Below are 20,776 nucleotides of genomic sequence, written 5' to 3'. Positions count from 1 at the left end.
ACATGTCTTTAATTCTTCTTTGCCACCAATCTTACAATAACTGTCAGGGTCAATTAATTCAACCTACTGGTGGGAGGTGGAAGACAGGCTAAAGGCTTTCACATTTTTCCTTTCCTACCTTGGCAAAAAGAAATTTGACAACACTACCAGTAAGATAAAACTGTAAACATTCTTTTTTTTTTTATTAAGAAAGCATGCAAAAAAACAACAACAACTTGTGAGACCATACACCCCCTTCCCAGCCTGCACCAATGCAAAGCATTATGGGTGGTATGAAAGACTCACCAAACAAGAAACATGAGGAAAGGGGGTTGAGGAGAGAAAGGCTGGGATGGGTGGATCGTTACCAAATAATCGCTCCTTTTGTCCCTCTCCTCCACTTTCTCCCTTATTTCCTCATATGGGCAGTGAGCTCCTGCAATTTTGCACACATCACCCAATACAACTACAATGACTATACTTCATGTCCAGCAATGCTGGACCAACAAGGAAAAGTAGTATTCTTTCCATTTCATGAAGGGGAGGGGAAACTGAGGCCCAAAGGGAGTCAGGTTTGTCCTGTGCCATATAGCATGGCTGAGCTTGGTGGAGGGGAGCTGGAATCTCAGGAGGCCTGACGGCCAATCTCCAGTCCTAGCCAACTTCAGTTACTCTGGCTGCCCCTGGGAATTCTTCATGAGACTAGTTTCCAGAAGACACAGACGAACAGGGGCATTTGCGTTTATGACTCAGTTTACCTTTGCAAATCCTGTATGAGTCTGAGTAGGGAAGAGGTTTAGAAAAGAGGGGTGATAATCCATAAAGGGGGAACTTGGTAAGAACTGATGGGAAGTCACGTGTAGGACACACCTTTAATGGAAGGAATAGGGAAGAAACGCCTAAAGTAGGGACACTGGGCAAAGGCATTTTGCCCCCCTCTAAGAGAAATTCTCCTTTCCCCAATGGGAAATATTATGTCACACATCAATCCCACTAAGTGCCCTCCCACATCACAGGAGATTCAAGCCACTCGCACCCCCATTTCTTGTTTACAAAGGCTTCAAAGAAATAAAGTGCTCTTTAGTTAACTGCCCTATCTTGACCCTTTACTTCAGCCTCACTGGACTTCTTCAACAACCTCTCATATATAACCCCCTTCCATAAAAAGGAGAGGGGTAGATGAAGGGAAAAAGTAGGAGAGCAGAAAGCCAAATCTCTTGCAAATCATGGGTAAATAAAAGAATATGAACAAAAAGCAGAAATCACAGAGAGAGTGGCCTTGTCCTTTCCATACATTTTGCCCCGCAGCTTTCAGAAAGTGAAAATTTAGTGAAATAAAAACAGAAGTAAAATTATTCTTCCCTCTTGTAACTAAAATTCAACAACTGACCTTAAATATACACTAACTACTTTGCAGCAATAAATCATAGCCACCCCTTGTTAAAGGAGGTAAGTTATCCCTCTACCTGTTTCTGGGAGTCCCCCTTAGCCCTCAGTGAATTCTTTCTTGCCTCTAGATTATTTACTCCCCTCTACCAATTGCCTTCACCCTCAAATGCCTGCTTGCAAAAGCTTCAGCCCCAATGATCTGGACTCCAAGAGAAGCATCTGTCTGTACACTTAAATAAATGAAATATTTCTGACCCATTTCTAAGGGCCACAGTTAATTTTCAGAAAAAAATATTTTTAAAAAGCCAACATGGTAAAGTTGAAATCATCTCCAAAAGGCTGAACCCATGCCAAGTAGTTGTCCTCATCCCCTATCCTAGAAGCAGAGTTTGGGCTAAAATCAATCCTATCTCCTAGAGAACAGGCTAGGAATCAGCCAATGGATGCTTGCATGGCAGGGTTCATACTGATTTACATTCAGTGTGACACCAACGTTCACACTGATTTACATTCCATCACTTCTCTGCAGCATTCTACTCAACCCAACACTGGTCTCTAATTCCACTCGGATTTTCCTGTCATCCTCCTGCACCATCATCATTCTGACCCTCGGTGGGAAACGAGGATTGGCAGAAGTAAGGACTGAAGGCATAAAGGGACAAGGAAGAGCTCAGAGGACAGAATTAGCACCATTTAGTAAAACCTGCAAATTCATGGCTGCCAAGCAGTGATTCAGACCCCTTCCACTTGATAATGTGGCCCTCCAGTTGTGGCCTGAAACTGACAGGAACAGAAAGCAATTTAGGGCCAAAAGGTGGGATCGGTATTGAGTTTCTTAGAGAGAAAGATACATTGGAGTTTGAAACCTTTCTCTGTAGCTATCATGGTCTCATCTTCAAACCTGATGATTTTAAGTTAGCAAAGGGTGGGCATGGTCCATGGTGTAGGGACAGGGGACTGGGGATAGTATATAACCAATAATAATAATAATAATATAAGAATAATAATAAAAGAATTAGGAAAAAACAGGAAGGAAAAGAGACGAGGCAGGAAAGAGGGGGTTATCTTCGGCAGCATCTTGCGGTGGCTTCTCTGACAGAGAAAGAACAAAAAGAGGATATATATCTATATACAGGCAGCGGGGCGGGACGGGCTGGGGCTGCTCTTTCCCCACTGCCAGATTTCACCACTTGGGCCTGGGCTGAGGTCCACACTCTGTGATGCACTAAGTGATCAAGTCCCAGTCGAAGTCATCAGGGATCTCCTCGTTGGCACCAGGAGGTGGGACCGGTGGCCGAGGGACCATATGGTGTGCTGTCAGGAAGAGAGAAAGAGAGTAAAAAGAGAGTGGATGGAAACTACTTTGTCAGTCTAGCCCCAGATAACACCCTGAAGAAAGCCTTGTGGCTTTCCTCATCAGCTGGAGTTATACTTCAGTGAAGTCTCAGGAAATAAACTAGAGTAAACTACGTTACATGGCAATGAAATATTATGATGCCATTAAAAATTATATTTATGAAGCTATGTGGTAGTGATAAAAATAACATACAACATATAATATTACATGAAATAACAGTATAGAAAGTTTTATTCATATTACATTGACAAGGAATACAAAGAATCAGATGTCACCCCCAAAATTGAAGACACTTGTGGTCAGGTAGCATGATAACAGTGATTTTTCTAAAATATATTTGCATGTGAAGGATTGGTTCACTTTGTACTATCTATGGCAATTCAGTGTCTCCCACACCGCTGCCCCTCCCATCAGGGATGGTTCAACCCTGGAATCCTGATGCAGTGGTCAGGTGACAGGAAAGCGGACATGGGCACAAAGCAGGTACGTTTGTATAACAAATTCATTTTATTTACCTGAGTATATCTTCCATCTAGAGTCCACATATCTATCTTTTGCTTATATTTATGTTCTTATTTACTTTCAGTATGGCAGTTCCTAGCTAATTTTAAAGTAAATCTGTCTTCTTTAGTCTCCCCTGACAGACACCTCCCCAGCAGGTAGTCCACCCTCCAGCATGGGAAATGATGAAGGCTCACCCCCTCCTGGCAAATGCAGGCAAAGGCACAGAGAAAGCAGGCTGAGAGTCAGAGGAAAGTGACACAACTCATTCGGTTTGAGTGGTGGTAAAAAAAGCTTCCTGGCTCTTACCTGGGCGATTGTATCCTGCTGAGTCCTGGGTGGGGATTGGGTACATTGGTGAGGGGCCAGGATAGAGGTGGGGAGCTTGTGGGTGTCCATAAGAGTTCACTGCCAAAGACAGACAAGAGTTACTTGAGTGGAGGCTCACTATACTCAACAAGGTAGGGAGGAAAAAAATGGGCCCATACCCATCAATTTCTATCTCCCTTCCCTGCCCTGTTCTGTAGCTCCTGCAGGCATGAAGGCTTTCTGCAGAAACTATCAGTCCTCACCACTTAGGACAAAAAGGATGGATACTAGAATTGTGAAATTCAAAGATATAAGGCTGAGAAATATAGAAATAAGATCATCAAATCTCTTTCATTTCACTCTTTTGAAGATCATATAAATATAGAATCACCATTCTACCTGATATGATCCAGGCAGGAGTTACTGAGACACAAGTCTAAAACGGTGACTTTCAGTAACAAATGTCCTCCCTTTTCTCAATTAATTCTGATCTCCTAAACTGAGGTCTAAAAAGAAACCATATACTTTATTTCTTTTGCACTTTTTAGTATAGGACTTTACTAATTCAACACATGTTCAGTCAACTATTTTGTCAACTGGTAAACTAGTCCCACTGCTCCGTTTGCACCATTGCCCATAAAATGATTACTCTTTCGCCTTCTTCCTACCCTTCCTTTTCATCACAGTCTCCACCTCCATGGCCACTTGCCTTGTGCAGTACCTTGGTTCATGGCTGGCTCCTGTTTGCCACTGGTGAGAGCACAGGAGTCAGCGATACGGGCTGGGGCTGGTGGCCGGTGCGGTCCCCCTTGCGGGGGCACGTGACCAGTCTGAGTGAGGAAGTGGTTGAGGGAGTCACACAGATTGGCAATGTGATGCTGATCGAGGGTCCAGTTCTTCTGCTCTGCCTGTCGTAGACTCTCCATCAGTTCTACAAATAGGGAAGCAAGCAGTGCTACCTTGCAAAGGCACCAAAGCCCCTCCAGACACACCCCTATTTCACTGTTCCAGTCACATCATAAGTCAACGCCACTCATAATATATGCATTAACAATCATTTGTATCAATCATTTATATATTTATATATATAATCATTTATATCTTTTAGAGCTCCACATTTTCAAACTCTCATTCTATTTGTTCCTTACCAAATTCTTATTATAATTTCCATCTTACTGATGAATAAAGCAAACTTTCAAAGTGACTGAATGGATCGGCCATGGTCACGCTGTCAGTAAATGGTGACAAAACTACAAAATAGCAGCCCAGGGTTTCTGAATTCCCAAGAGCCTTCTCTCTCCCAAAGACAGAACTGACTAGGATGAACCGCTGCCGTATTTTGAGATAAGACAAAATTAATTTGAAAATAATATCAGTATTATCCATCTCATGTAATATGGAGGGGAAACAATGAAGTTCTCAATCTCTAAACTTCACTTAACCACCCTCTTAAAGCGGTTTTAGTTTCTACTGGCTTTCTCCACTTACAGTGCTTCCCTCCAGACATCATCCTTTGATCACTACTAACCCGAGAACTGTGACTGCTCAATGCTGGACCAATTGAGCCGATTCACCATCTTGAAGCTTTCCTTCAAGGAGTCAATATTAGAGCACCAGTCAGGAGGAAAGGCTATAAAAAGGAGGGGGAAGTAGATAATAAGATAGAGTGAAGTGTGAGGCAGCAGTCAACTGAAACCAGACTGACTACATGTAAGATCCTTGCATCTACACTTGGACACTCCCTCCCTGTAGGTTTAGGACTAGTAAAGCTACCTATGCTTTAGGTACATCCCAGCTCATAGGCAGGAGAATATGTAAAACAATCTCAATTCATCCAAGAATTCTATGACATAGAGCTCTAAGTAGCAACTTCCATTTGCTCAGAGGAGATCTCACGGAGAAGCAAGGCTATAAGACCCACTACTGACTTTCTAACCAACTGCACCTCCATGCCAGAGTCAGGACAAGGGGGTCATTCCACCCTCTCCTAGGATCTCCTTGCACCCTCCTTACTCACCAAAGCCAGTGCTGTTGATGGGAGCCTGGCCCTGCGCCTGTGGCTGTGGAGGTGGTGGCTGCTGGGCAGGGTGGGGGTGGGGGTGGTGCTGATGAGGGTGGTAGCCTCCATGCTGCAGTGGGGGCGGATGCATGGCCATCACAGGGGGAGGCCCGTAGCCTTCAGCCCCAGCTTGCTTTCCCCCTGGTGGGGTGCAACCATCTGGGCTTGGGGTGTGCAGTGGAGGAGCAGCCCCTACAGCTGAGGGGCCCTGGGCTGGCGCCGGCTGCTGCTGTGGCTGGGATTGCTGGGGAGGTGGTTGTGGCGGCGGCTGCTGCTGCTGCTGCTGCTGCTGAGGCGGCGGCTGCTGCTGCTGGTACATGTAGTAGTTGTTAGAGGGTGGCATGTCCCCGAGGAGAGACGAAAAGCCTGCAGGTGGGGAGTAAGCAGGTAAGTAACTTAGGCAATGCATTTTTCATGAAATGGGAGGTTCACTGGGTTGAGATGGGGAACCTCAGACAGAAACCGAGGCGTTAAAAGGGTAAGGGGTGTTTGGGGACAGCAAGGATCCCTGCAGCCCTCCTCGCAGATATAAAAGACAGGAAAGCAATTAGGTTAGGGGAGGGCCTTGATAGTGTGGTGACTGCGTAAAGCTTAATAAAAAAGTCAGCATGCACCTTCTTTTTTTTTTTTTTTTTTTTTTTTGAGACAGAGTCTCACTCTGTTGCCCGGGCTAGAGTGCCGTGGCGTCAGCCAAGCTTACAGCAACCTCAAACTCCTGGGCTCAAGTGATCCTCCTGCCTCAGCCTCCCAAGTAGCTAGGACTACAAGGATTCGCCACCATGCCTGGCTAATTTTTTCTATATATTTTTATTTGTCCAGCTAATTTCTATTTTTTAGTAGAGACGGGTCTGGCTCTTGCTCAGGCTGGTTTTGAACACCTGACCTCGAGCTATCCGCCTGCCTCGGCCTCCCAGAGTGCTAGGATTACAGGCATGAGCCACTGTGCCTGGCCAGCATGTACCTTTTTAATACTACTTTTCAGGGATTTTGGTGTAGCCTGGGATCACAATTTCAAAGGAAATCAGACAGCAGGTAGTTTAAAAAGTAAATCAGAAATAAAATTTTTAAAAAAGCCATTGGGCATCTATTGTCTCTTTCTCTTTCTTACTGTCTCTACATTCCACTACTGCTACCTCCTTCTTGTATTCCCTACCAGAAGTGGAGCTTGAGTGAGGAGCAAAATAGAGGTGGATTAATTTCTCAAGCAGACTGGCCAGGGAGGAACAAGAGTCTGAAGCTAGTGGCTTTTGGTCACAATTAAACTTGACAATTAAACACTTAGCTGTCTTCACTCAATCTCACTTGGCTGTCCTCACTCAATCTGATTTTTTACTTTATTTCTGATAGTCTCTCTGTGTTCCCACCTCCAATCAACCAACCTCCGAAGTTGGATTAATTTCTCAAGCAAATGCTATATTCTTGGGACACAACTCTAGATATTGACTCCCTGGGATTCAAAAGAAGAAATTCATGACAAACGGCCAGACGCGGAGGCTCACGCCTGTAATCCTAGCACTCTGGGAGGCCGAGGCAGGCGGATTGCTCGAGGTCAGGAGTTCAAAACCAGCCTGAGCAAGAGCGAGACCCGTCTCTACTATAAATAGAAAGAAATTAACTGGCCAACTAATATATATAGAAAAATTAGCCTGGCATGGTGGCGCATGCCTGTAGTCCCAGCTACTCGGGAGGCTGAGGCAGGAGGATTGCTTGAGCCCAGAAGTTTGAGGTTGCTGTGAGCTAGGCTGATGCCACGGCACTCACTCTAGCCTGGGCAACAAAGCAAGACTGTCTCAAAAAAAAAAAAAAAAAAAGAAAGAAAGAAATTCATGACAATTAATATAAATAATCAATATTAATGTAAATTTTACATTAATTATATTAATATAAATTGCCCAAAGTGACTTCTAACCACTTTTTATCATTCCGTTCAGCCCCTACTGCCGACACTGCACAGAAGGAGAAAGTCCAATGCCTCACCTGAAGTCTTAGCCTCATCACTGTCTCTAATTTTTTTAAAAAACAAACAAATAAACAAAAAACAAGAATTGCAGAGGGCTGAACCACATGATCTCTCAAGGGGCTTCCTAATAAAAACTTTAAGTCATTCTCACATGATAATTAGGGAAATTTGCATAAGGACAACATATCAGCTGATATTGGCTGGGTGGGGTGACTCAGGGCCTATAATTCTAGCACTCTGGGAGGCTGAGGGGGGAGGATCACTTCAGCTTGAGCTCAGGAATTCCAGACCAGCCTGAGCAACAGCAAGACCCTGTCTCTACTAAAAATAGAAAAATTAGCCGGCCATGGCGCATGCCCATAGTCTCAGCTACTTGGGAGGCTGAGGCAGGAGGATGACTTGAGCGCAGTAGTTTGAGGTTGGGGTGAGCTATGACGATGTCACGGCACTTTATGTGGGACAACACAGTGAGATTCTATCTCAAAAAATAAATAAATAAATAATATTAGCTGATATTAAGTAAGTATTATTGTGTTAGGAGTGATAATGGCATGATAGATAACTAAAAGAAAAGTCTGGCCAGGCTAGTGGCTCATGCCTGTAATCCTAGCATTTTGGGAGGCTGAAACAGAAGGATTGCTTGAGACCAGCCTGGGTGAGACCCTACAACATAGCGAGACCCTTTCTCTACAGAAATTTTAAAAAATTAGCGGGGTGTGGTGGTGCATGTCTATAGTCTCAGCTACTTGGGAGGCTGAGGCAGGAGGATTTCTGTGAACATAAGAGTTAGAGGTTACAGCGAATTATGATCTTGTGACTGTATTCCTGCCTAGATGACAGAATTAAGACCCTATCTCTAAAAAAGAAAATTCTTCATTTAGAAACGCATACTGAAATTGTATTTATGTGTGGAATGACACGATGCCTGTGAATTGCATTAAATTATTTCAATTCTTAAAAGGCTGGGTGGTAACTGAAACAACCTTAACAAAATATTGGTAACTGTTAAAGTTGGGTGATGGGACATGGGAGTTTATTATACTGTTCTCTCTACTTTTGCATCTGTTGGAAATTTTTCATAATATAAAGTAACGTAAATATAAATACACTAAAAAACTCTTCTCACAATGTAACAGAGGGATTCTTGTGGAAAGGGTACTACTGCTGCCCCCTAGGGCTCATTCCCTAAATGACTTGCTTGCAGCCATAAAATCACTGCCCTTCGTTCTAGAAGGGGCACTCCTCCAACTCACTTTCTGAAGCTAACAACCCCGCCCACATCCTGAAACAGCTGGCCTTTCACAAGGGTAGATGAGCTTGCTCAACTCCACATAGTTTTAGTTCATGAAATATTTCCTCTGAACAGTGATCAATTTCTCCTTGTGTTAAAAATAAGAAATAACGGGCCAGGCACTGTGTCTCACACCTGTAATTCTAGTACTATGGGAGGTCAAGGTAAGAGAACTGCTTGAGCTCAGGAGTTCAAGACCAGCCTGAGCAAGTGCGAGACCCTGTCTCTACTAAAAATACAAAGAAATTAATTGGCCAACTAAAAATATATAGAAAAAATTACCCGGGCATGGTGGCGCATGCCCAGCTACTCAGGAGGCTGAAGCAGGAGGATCGCTTGAGCCCAGGAGTTGGAGGTTGCTGTGAGCTAGGCTGATGCCACAGCACTCTAGCCTGGGCAACAGAGTGAGACTCTGTCTCAAATAAATAAATAAATAATGGAGAGAAGAGAAGATCACCAATTGCCCAAAAATATAAGGATGTCTATGCACTCATCCCAACTCCAGACTCACCGTGCTGAGAGGAAGAGGAGGATTTCTCCAGCATGGATTTGTAGAGGTTGCGGAAGGACCAGCTTAGATCCTGAAAATTGATCTCTGAGTAGGAGAATTTGAAGTCATGGTTGGTGTTATAGAGGGGAGGGGGACCCTCAGCACTTTCTCGGCCTGAAGCCCCTGCTGCCACTGCTCCGCCATCCACAGGTCCGGTGCCCTGCAAAAAACGGAAGAAAGTCCTGAACCGTGTCCCAGCTGAGGGGCCGAAACAACCCTTCAGTGGTCACCATGCTCTCCTGCCCGTCCTCTTAATTCTCTCCTAACTCTTCAATGGGCCAACATCATTTTCTCCTTCTTTTCTCATTGGTTCTTGTCTTGAATCTAGCCTCTTTGTCTCATCATTCTCATTTCTTTAAATGTCCTTTTCTTATGTTACATCTGTGTTCTTATTTCCCTTCTCATTGGAGTTTCCCTTCTTCTCTTCTCACCACTGTTTTTCCTGATCTTCCTCAAAGTTCAGCCATGCCTTTCTCTCTCTCTTTCCATCTCCCTCTCTTGGTTTCCCTCTTTTGCTTCCCCTTCTTTCCCAATTTATCTGCCTAATAAGTCACAGTTACGCAACACATAATCCTGAACAGGAGATATCTGAATCTATCCCGCCATCCATCCCCTGCCCCTGCAACTCTGCTCCCTATACCTGGCTGTAGCCAGCGATGGATGTGGGGCTCTGAAGGGACATCTGTGGATTCCCCTCGGGAGGCAGTGAGGCTTCTCCACTCCCTGGAATGCCTCCCCGCGGGCTCTTGCTTGCCTCCTGCTCTGGTGAGTCTTGGGATAGCTGAGGGTTGTAAGGGGAAAGGAATGTATAAGCAGAGGCAAAACACTGTCCTGAGCCCCATGGTCTCTGCTGGCATTCCACCTTTGCCTTGGAAAGGATGGAACATGCAGAAAGGAGAGGGAGGGAGCAGCTGGCTCAGAAGTGGCATCTCCCTGGGAGGCAGGAACTCACTTCATCATCCGGAGGGTGTCTTCTCTTTCGGGAAATGTCAGGGCAGGTGTCGATTGTCCAATAGGAACCCTAAAGGAGAACCCAGCCCCACAGAAAACAAAATTGTTATATCTAGAACTTCCCACCTTCAGAAACCAGCTATTTGGGAAGATTTTCATATAATATAACAGTCATGTTAAAAAAAAAAACATGACTGGACATTCACACAGAACCCTGAAGTTTCTAGGTATTACTGAGGAGCAAATTTGTCCCAAAAGCTCGCTGAGCCTGCCAAATGCAGGCCTCGGTTGTTCTGGAGGGGTGGAACAATGGCATCCAGATCAAAGAGGTACAAATGCCCAGACACAGCCTTTCCCTTCCCTTGTTACCTAAAGCAAAACTCCCTTGAACTTTAGCATGTACTTGTGTCAAATGGAGAGAATGATCCATCCCTTCCCCCTTATGAAGAGAAAAACCAGGGATTTTTGTACCGAAATGTTCCTATAAGGGTTAATAAATCTACCTTTTACAACAAGGAAAAAAGAGTACCACAAAGAACAAAGGGAGTATCAAAGTCAACTTTATCCTAAATATTTCTATTAAAAAAAAAGGAAAGACAACAATTTTTCTTAGTCACCCACTCTAGTGAGGGCCCACAAGCTTGACAACCAAGACCTTCCTCTGAGAAAAAATAAGGATGCTTCTCTAATTAACATGATTTCCTCTTCTGGGTAATTAAAACAGCCACTGGACTCTGGGCTGTCAACTACTTTACTCTCCTTCCTGCTCCTCCCTTTAGTGCCTATAGTATCTCACCTTTCCAGGGTCATCCCGAGGTCTGGGCACCTTCCGGAAACACTTGTTGAGAGAAAGGTTGTGCCGAATTGAATTCTGGGGACACACAGAGAAGCAAGTTAGATGTGAGCATAGTGCAGGGCACAAACTTTCAAATATGACACAGACAAACGTAAAAGAACATAAAACACAATAAAGTTCAAGTATCAGAGTAAATTTAGCACCTAACTATATGCTGAGAGAGACTATGCATCAAATAGCAAGAGCAATGAGATAAAGAAAAATGCAGAAATGACAGAGTTGGGAGGCAGAGGCTATAAATTTGATTATCAGGTGCTTCTGAAAAGCTGATTATTTCAACCTTTCCAACCAAGTGACAACAGGTATATACTATTAACTGCCTCAAAATCACATCTGCTGGCCGGGCGTGGTAGCTCACGCCTGTAATCCTAACACTCTGGGAGGCCGAGGTGGGAAGATGGCTCAAGGTCAGGAATTTGAAACCAGCCTGAGCAAGAGCGAGACCCCGTCTCTAGTAAATATAGAAAGAAATTAATTGGCCAACTAGAAATACATATAGAAAATTAGCCGGGCATGGTGGTGCATGCCTATGGTGCAGCCTACTCAGGAGGCTGAGGCAGGAGGATCGCTTGAGCCCAGGAGTTTGAGGTTGCTGTGAGCTAGGCTGACGCCACGGCACTCTAGCCCAGGCAATGGAATGGGACTCTGTCTCAAAAATAAATAAATAAATAAATCACATCTGCCCAGTTCCTCAATCCACCCTATCAATAGCAAAAGAACAATAGTTTTTAAACTGCTTATATAAATAACAAAATATAAACTCTGAGTAAAACAAAAGCATGGATTACCTTCACTTTTTTCGATAGCCCATAGAATGGTGACATTTGGAGGAAAGACATGTTGTGTTTGGTGTTGGGTGGGGTTGGGGGTACATATTTGCAAAGGAAAAGCTGAATGTTTTCAATCGTCTCCAGCTTATATATGGTTTGTATGTCAACCAGTGATTTTATAGAGTGAGAAAACTACATTAAATCTCCATTCCTACTCAACAATTGGCAAATGAGTTGCTGCTCTAAAAACTTGACAATATCAGCCTTGGTAGAGGAGCCCCTTCTTCCTTCCTCTCCAGCCAAACAATTTAATCTCTCATTACTTGCTTGGTGGACCAGCTGATGGTAAAAGACCTAATTATATATATATTTTCCCAATGACTATGTGCAGTGAAGCTATGGAAATCTGATGGGATTCCTATTTCTGGGTAGGAATAATGCCAAGCCTTGATGTATAGTGACTTGAACATAGTAGAGTGGCAATAAATATTTGTGAAATGAATGAATATCCTTTTTGAGGAATCAGAAGATAAGAGGGTATGATGAACAACAGCATCCTGCCATCCTGATGACTATACTTAATGGCTTGGCATCCCTGGAGTTTCCCTAATATACTTATAAAAGTTGTTCAACACTAAAAAAAAGTAGGGGGTAAAAGATAAGAGATTTTAAGTTTATACATCTCTAAGATAAGCCAGAGTGAACTAGACAGGTTATCGGAAGAAACAGAAGTAGAGAAAAAGTTGTCAAAGGCTAAAAAATAAGCCCAGATTAGAGAAGCAGTCCCACCTTCCAACCAATGCCGGCATTCTTATAATAGGGGAAATTATCGCAGATCCAGCGGTAAATCTCACTGAGGGTCATCTTCTTGGCAGGAGAGGAGTTGATGGCATAGGTGATGAGGGTGGCATAGCTGTACCGTGGTTTGCCATCCTGGTGGACTGCTGCCTCATCTTTGCTCAGGGTGGCATTAGGATCTGTGGGTGAGCCTGGTGAACACTTGCGGCTGCTCCCGGGAGGCCCAGCCTGGGCGGCACTCCCAAGCTTCTCAATGGTAGCTCGGAGGGTCAGCTGGGGGAGCCAGTCTATGGAGGTGAGGCTACTCTCTAGGTCCGAAGCCATAGTACTTTTGGGTTCTGCAGAGAAGAGGACAAAGGGGAGAAGTAAAACTGGTGGCAAGTAATACTCAAATCCTAGTGTTTAAGGGAAGTACAGTCTCTTCCCATTATAATTCCCACGGGAGACCCATGGGCTGGTCCTCAACCAGGTGTTCCGAAGACCTCCAAACAGATACATCATCATCTACCATATGACAAACTGCTGCTTATCCTACATCTTAACGTGGAGCATGGCCAAGAGGCCTCTCCCTTCATATAGGACCAAAAGAGAGATCAAACCTCACACCGAATTGAGCTATTTCCTCAATTTACCTTACCATAGCCCTATAGGCAACATAATATTTTTAAACTATGTAAGAATTAAGTTAAAAAAACAAAAAACACTTAGATACCAGGTAAAATTAGCCAAAGTCCATTCTCCAATTACATGATGCTTGCTACATTTACATACAACAACCACAAATAGATAAAACAAATGTACATTAAAGAAAAACAGCACGCATAAACACAAACACACATTAATGAGGCACATACCAACACTTTTAAATATGTTTCATATTAGATATATTATGAGCACTTGCCCTTTTTATCCCACACACATGTGCATGTGAGGCATATTAGATATATCCCAAGCATAAATTACTTATATCAACCAGCAAAGGACAGACACAAGACAGACACATAAACAGTGGGCCACATACACAGAGATCATGATTAGATATAAAGCATACATTACCTGTTGGTAATGCACAGAGTCACACACAGAGGTAATAGATCCTGAGTGCACAGCTGTCCTCACACCTGTAAAGCTATCCCTTGCATGCTCCCGCCCACAGACACCAACACCAGGAAGAAGTCATCAACAAGGACCTCCTACCTCTCAGCCTGCTGGGCTTCACTGAGCCAGGGAGACACCCAGCTGTGTGTGCACCAGTAACAATCAGATAGCCTGGCTAAAAATAGCCACACTGGGGCTAAGAGCTGGCTCCCCTTCTCCACCCTCCTCTTCCCTCCCTCCTTCCCAGCCAGGCACGCAGCTCACTGCACCTCCATGCAAACTCCTGGAGCTGCCAGACCGCCCACGCCTGATGTTTGCACACCCTGCTGCCACCCACACCTCCCGAGCGCTCTTGCTGGCAGAGAGGTACAGCTAGAGTGACGTCTTGGTGGGGGAAGGTGAAGAATGACGGATGATATCTGTATCGCAGGGTCTGGAAAGGCTGGCAGGAACCACTAGGTAGCCATTTGGCACTCCCCTGGCGCTGATGCCAGCAACCCCCTAAGCTCTTGCTGCCTAACAGGTTTATGCCTGTATAGCTGCCAGATTCCAGCTAGCATTTCTCCCTAAGTCCCACCAAGGCATTTCTCTTGAGGAGCCAGGGCTAGATTGCCTCAGAGTTCAGAATCCTGGACAGACACACATTATGTAGGTGATCTCTAAAATCCACAGCCAGATATGTGCGCAAGAATATACATACAATCACACAAAGATCCACACACTGTGCAGTTCAAACTTCAATCCCAGATATGACCAGGTCCGTTTCTCCTAACCCCAGCACATCTTCCAGGCTCTCAACTCACTCTTCTATCCTAGGAAGTGATTCTTCTGCCCTTGACACTTGCCCCTTCCTCCTAAAGGTCAGCATTCCCACTCATTCCCCTCTCCCCTACGGCCCCACCCATGCAATCTGCGTGTACACACAGGTACCCAGCCCTGTGCTCCTACCAGCAACACACCCAGTCCACAAGGCTGAAGGAAGTGCCTCAGGGGCCTGGGCAGCGAGGGACCCAACTGCAACCCAAGAATTGTTAGGATTAAAAAAGGCGGGGGAGACATGTTTATAAATAGCATCAGGCAATGAAGAGTTTCCCCTTTATCCTTAGCTCCTCTCCCCACCATCCTCCTTTTCATCCTACTACCACCTTGCCTTAAACCATGGAAACTTGGAAACTAATAGGAACACTTAATCATTCCAGGAGCCTCACACCTTCCAGCACTACTACGTCAAAACACCCCAGCCTCGGCTATAGCAGGGTGCTCCTGGCATGATCACAGTTCTGAGGCTGGGTCCTCCCAGCAGAACAGTAGCATGCCAATGGGCAGTTTTTCTCCTGGGTCCTCCCCAGATGGGAGATCTGTAAAGTTTTACCCCATTCCCTATTATCTCCTGCTAAAGATCCCTAGGAAATTTTATCTTAAGAGCACAGAGGCCTTTCAGTTGATTTTTCATTTGAAACAAATCTTCCAACACTGAATGGGGCATGAGAGTAGATTTAAAGTGTGTAGAGGGCTTACAGAACCCCCTTGGCACATGCCAATCACAGTGAATTCCTGAAAGGGAAGCACTCTCGGCCTTTTGCTAGTTGTTCTATGCCCTTCCCTACCCTTACTTACCCCAGCACCAGGTTAGGACACTGAGGTTAAATTTAACCTTTCCTCAGCACCCTCCCAGTCGGCCCTCCCGATACAGCCTCAGCACCCAAAATTATTCCAATCTTACCAGCTACAAGAAGCCTGCAGCCTCTGATCCTTCGGATCTCTCTGCACCATTCTCCTTCAACCTATCCCACTTCCTCACCCCCTTCACTTCCCCATTCACGAAGGGAAGCCCAGTGTGTAGAACCTCAGAGACTGAGGTTCCTTGGTTCTATTCACAACCTGAAACTGAGTGTCCCTAACCATCCTTTGCTCCCTGATGAAGTCTGATGCCTCAGTTTCCCCCTTCAATAAAAGGGATGAAGTCATACACTCTGCCAGAGCTTCATTCCTGGAGGGAAGTGAATGAAGCTTAATGAGCTCTTGGCTGCCTCACATTCCACGCTCCCCAAAATAATGGCATGAGGCTAATGTTCAGGGCCATTATTAGAAAGGCAAACAAGAGGTACTTCCATTTCTCAGTCCAACCAACCTAGTTACCCAGACCTCACTCTCCAGGTGGGCCTTGTGCCACCAGGATTGGGCAGAACCTGAGTCAGGCCACATTCTTCTCTGTGTGCTGGAAGACTAAAAGGAAATACCCAGAGAAACCAGGAAAGGCAGCCAAAGGGCAGGCTCCATCACATCCATGGATGTCTAATGAAGACTACAGTACTGTGAGAAAGGCAGAGAAAATCAAACAGAAAGACCTTCTGAGGGAGGAAAAGACCGAGCCCAGATGAAATCATGAGATCCAAAACACTGGGCACAGTTTTCTACCCATTTTATCCGAAAGGCCAGTAATTGTTCTCTGTATAGGGCCAACATCAGGTATTGAGGAGTGACAGCTTCCTGCCCTGTACAGAATGTGAAAGCTAAGAGGACAGTGGCTAAGTTCACCACATGAGGAGTCAAGCTTTCTGGGTTTCAATCTCAGCTCTACTATCTACTGGCTGTGCCACCTCAGACAGGAGGTACTTGACCTCTCTGTTCCTTGGTTTCCTCATCTGCAAAACAGAGACAATAAATGTAACTACAAAGGGTTGCTGTGAGGATTACCTCAAGTTAATATTTTTAAAGCACTGTGTAAGTGCCATATAAGTATAGCTATTATTATTTTTGAAAGGGGAAAATAGAGAGTACTAGAAATTTAAAATTAGAAAACTGACAGACCATAGAGGTAAGAGTGGAAGGCAAAAACCTGCAACGGTTTGGGTTGCAAAGCCTGCACTGAGTCTGCAATGGTTTTCAGGAGGTCAGAATCTCAAACTTTTCCTTTGGAGATAGCATCGCTCCAGTGCCAATGCTAGCATCAGGAGAACTCCAAGGATGAGGGAATGGGGGAATATTATCTCTTATCTTTCAGCAGGAACTAGGTGTAGTCATAAGACATGATCTGGAAAATAGCACTCTCTAAATCACAGATAAGCCAACCCAATAGCCACCTGCTTCTAACTGATTCCATAAAGGCAAAGAGCATTAGGGGAGCTCAGTCCAAGCAGGGCCAATTAAGCACTGTGGCAGTGGTATACCTGGAGCTGTCGTGATACGGTTCACTCTGAGCCATTCAAGAAGGTGCACTCCAGCATATGGCAAAGTGCTTTGTAAGAAACGGGCTGCTGTTACACCAGAGCAGTCTCTTTTTTAAAAGGCAGAAGAGGGAGTTCTGGAGTTAGGAGTCAAGAATCCTCATCCTTTTGAGACTATAGGTATCAGAAATGAAGCTTTCTTATTAGATCTAGAAGTGGTCCCAATCAGAGACTAGGCTGCCCTGCTGCTAGAGATGACTATCACACACACAGTTATAAAGGCTCCCACTGGCCAGCAGGAAGCCAGCCAATCCTTTCCTCTTAGATGGGCATCCTAACCACCACCTTCTCCAGGTCCTTACACAGGGGCACCTGCTTCTAGAGGCCTACCAAAAACATACAATTCTAGGTAACTGGAGCATGGTCTGGAAAGCACACATGTACCTGTTTCCACAGACATGCCCACACAAAACACAGAGAGAGCCACATTCACCTGAATTAAGGGACATAAACACACTTTTCCTCCCTATGTCATAGACCACCACAAACAGGTAGCTTCCAAGATCACGTGGACGTACTTAGGAACTTAGGCAGCCCACCCATGGCCCTTAAAGAGAGAGGAGAAAACAGGAAAGCCCAGATGGGATGAAGCCTTCCACTTGGCCTTGCTGTGATACAGAAGAGACGGTATCTCCTAATGGCCAGGTAGGAGAGCACCCAGCCAGTGACCTTAGGTGGAAAGGCAAAGCTCTATAAAAACACAGTCCAGGCTTTGCTAGGAGGATTTCCTGGCACCTTTTTCCTGCTTTTTCTGAAGATTCTGGACTTTGATGATTCCCTATCTTATAAAAGAAAACTTTAATGAAAGATTTCAAAGACCCAGAACTGAACAAGAAACAGGAAGGGAGAAGATGAGACTATTAGGTGCTTTTCTAGATGGAAACTCTCATATACTCCTCAGAGGTCAAATCTCCCCAGTGGTCAACTTATTTAGATGGAAGACTGGAAGGAAGCTGAGCAGCAACCCTCCTATCTTCCTAGCCAAGATCTAATTTTTCTTGAGGAACTGTCAGCAAAGGACAGGAGTCTTACAGGAGACTGGGGCAGTGGTACACAGTCAGCACTAAGGAAGAACTTCAACCCAGGAACTGGCATTCCCCTGTATACGTTCTTCTTGCCTTCAGGATGTGTGGGATTCCCATTTTCCCTATAAGTAGAGGCACACATTCCAGCTAGGAACAGGACTGTCAGGAGAGGAGGCCTCTTGGTATCTGAAATAGGATGAGTGGAGACAGGCTGCTTTTCTTGTCAAGGGAGCAGTAATCACAGTGAGCTGAAGAGAACACCTCTGGCAGACACTAAACTGACCTCGGCATGCCCTACACAAGGCCAGGACACAAGGTGCTACCTTGACTTTGGGAGGGCCCACTTTCCAGTGAGAATGGCCAAGGATGGATGGTGATCTGGGAGTCTGGCTGGGCTGCGTCAATCATTACTACACAGTAGGCATGGAGTTCTGAAAATGCAGCCACTTTCTCATATCCTTTTGTCCTAAGCATGGAAACATCCACTTCCCGAGGGACCTCAAGTGAATCCCATCCCTGGTGGTCCCCAAATACTAAGAAACACATTTCTTACAGCCTCTGCAGCAGGATGTGGGTTGGAGTCCAAGAGCTTCCTCAGAACACATTTCCCAGAGGATTCCGAGTTATCACTCTACCCTGCCCAGCAGTGAAACCCAAGACCCACCATCTCAGTGCCTATACCCACTAGTGCTTAGAGATGGCAGAGAGAAAATGAAAGAAAACACTAACCTGTCTCCACCGCTCCCCCTGCAGAGGGAGGGAGCCACCTGGTACTGGAGTTTGGGGTTGGAGGGATTCCCCTCTTCAGAGGCTGATGACAGGTCTCATCCTCAGTGGCTCTTCCTGTGCCTGGCTGAGCCTCCCAAGCTGGGGAGGGGAACTGGGTCCCCTGAGGATGAGGAGCTAAGGGAGGAGGAGGAGGGGGAGGAGAAGGAGGTCCTACCTGGGGAAGGTGGCACACCCCCCACACCCTGCCAGTTACCCTGGGGAGGAGGGGAGGAGCCTCTCCCAACCAGGAGTTGTCTCCTCCCCCTTGGGGGAGTCCCCCTCCCCCCCAAACTGGATCTGTGTGGGGTGGAGGGCGCTTTCTGTCTGCTGGAGCTCTGGGTGGAGGGGCTCTACCCCGTTCCACTGTCTAGGTCCAAGGAAGTTGAGGGGAGAGGTCTTCCCCTCTCCAAAAGGCTGCAAGCCGATTCCTCTTCTTTCCCTGGCGTGTCCTTTGCTTCTGAACGTAAGGACCCCTCTGCCCGTGAGTACTGGCTGGAATGGAGTGCGCCTACTGCACAGGCATAGCCCCCTTTCCCTTTGCCTCCAAAGTCCTGAACTGCTGAGAGTGTGTGTCTGCAGAGGAGAAGGCGCGCAGGGTGGTCTCACTCTGATTCCTGTAGGAAGGCTCACCCCTTCCTACTTCTGGGGGTCTCTTCCCGGGCAGTATGGGGTTTTCCTCTCCTCTGGGAAGGAGAGACGCGTCCCCTCCAGGGGTCTCTTCTTTCCCTCGCCGGAGTGGCAGGGAGTGGTAAGGGGCTTCTCTCCAACGAGGGGAGAGGCTGCTCCCGTCCCCGCTCCCGCCTCCGCTCCTGGGGCGCCCCCGAGGGTGGGGTTTTCGCACTCCCCGCTCTCCCGAGCTGGCCTGGGCAGCAGGGTCCGGGAGGCCGCGGCTCCGACTCCCGTCACTGGCTCCCGTGGCGGCAGCGCCTCCGCCGGTCCCGAGCCGTCCGGTCGGCTCCCTTCAGCGCGCGGGGCTCCCGCGCTGCCACCTCTCGGGCTCCGGCCAGTCCGGGCTCCCGAGGAGCCAGAAGGCGGACGGACAGTGTCGGGGCTCGGCTCGGGCTCGGGCTCGGCTCGGCTCCGCTGCAGGCCCCGGCTCCTCCCCGGCCTCCGCGCCGCGCTCCGCGCCCCTCCCCCTCCCCGCCGGCCGCCGCCGCCTCCCGGCGCGGGTTAAGGAGGAGCGGGGCCGCCGGGCCGCGGGCCGCTCCGCGCAGAGCCCGGCCGCGCTCGCCGAGAGCGCCGCTGCGCTGCCCGGCGGGACGCGCGCCGCCCCTCGCTCGCCTCCAGCCTCCAGCCGCCACCCGCCCGCTGGGCTCCGAGCGGCCGGCTGGGTACCCGAGATGACAGGCCATGCTCTCCTTCCGGACAGTCTCTCGTGCACGTCTTAAACTGTCAATCCAGTTCACACATCGACTCGGGTCCGCTGGCCTGTTTTTCGTCCTATTGCATTCTGTACGCACATGAACGTCTCCAGTTGTCCCGGGAATGTCTTTGGTGGGCTTCTCTTACCCCCAGACAATTTATAAAGGGTCGTGGGGATTGGGACGAAGTTTATGTCACCCTGAGTTATGTTATCCTGGAGTTCAATAAATGCTCCCTGAATAAGTGGATACATAAAGGGATAAATGATTGTGTAACAGAGAAAGAAACATCAGAAGATCAGGGTCCTATTCCTTGTTCCAGCTTTGTAAGCTTGTGCAAGGCCCTTGTCCTCTGAAGTCTTGGTCAGTAAAGCGGGAACCTTGATACTCGGCCTGCTTACCCAATAAGGCTATGGCAAGGACCAAATGAGATAACAAATTTGTGTGAAAGTGCTTTTCAAACAGTCCAGTATCCAAAGGATACAAAATATGGTTGTTCAATTCACTTGCACAATCCTATAAAATAC

The 20,776-nt window shown here is 46.6% G+C and overlaps 2 protein-coding genes across 3 annotated transcripts in view; one reads left to right on the top strand and one right to left on the bottom strand.

The window, feature by feature from the left end:
• The window catches only part of LOC142873416 (small ribosomal subunit protein uS13-like), a 379,862-nt gene that overhangs the window by 63,647 nt on the left and 295,439 nt on the right, over positions 1–20,776 (top strand). The window lies entirely within an intron of this gene.
• Positions 151–19,992, bottom strand: FOXJ2 (forkhead box J2). 2 transcript variants are annotated; one of them, XM_012760665.3, is made up of 11 exons: positions 18,850–19,992; positions 12,762–13,108; positions 11,143–11,217; positions 10,348–10,416; positions 10,036–10,176; positions 9,357–9,555; positions 5,553–5,960; positions 5,064–5,165; positions 4,257–4,466; positions 3,536–3,634; positions 151–2,682 (listed from the first exon to the last, which is right to left on the bottom strand). In XM_012760665.3, the coding sequence occupies exons 2-11, from the start codon at positions 13,092–13,094 to the stop codon at positions 2,594–2,596; spliced, it is 1,725 nt and encodes a 574-aa protein (XP_012616119.2). In that variant the 5' UTR covers positions 13,095–13,108; positions 18,850–19,992; the 3' UTR covers positions 151–2,593. The 2 variants fall into 2 exon arrangements, with proteins under 2 accessions (XP_012616119.2, XP_075863815.1); XM_076007700.1 differs by having other exon boundaries at positions 12,762–19,992.

This window comes from Microcebus murinus, chromosome 10 (assembly GCF_040939455.1).
Source record: "Microcebus murinus isolate Inina chromosome 10, M.murinus_Inina_mat1.0, whole genome shotgun sequence".
NCBI classification, from domain to species: Eukaryota; Metazoa; Chordata; class Mammalia; order Primates; family Cheirogaleidae; genus Microcebus; species Microcebus murinus.
This window is presented reverse-complemented; position numbering and strand designations above follow the sequence as displayed.

Excerpts from the sequence above, each read along its gene's own strand:
- FOXJ2 (XM_076007700.1), bottom strand. The coding sequence starts at position 13,094 with ATGGCTTCGGACCTAGAGAGTAGCCTCACCTCCATAGACTGGCTCCCC. Across the intron at positions 10,417-11,142 it reads CTCGGGATGACCCTGGAAAG|GGTTCCTATTGGACAATCGA; the intron begins GTGAGATACTAT and ends GTTCTCCTTTAG. Across the intron at positions 2,683-3,535 it reads AGCAGGATACAATCGCCCAG|CACACCATATGGTCCCTCGG; the intron begins GTAAGAGCCAGG and ends TCTTCCTGACAG.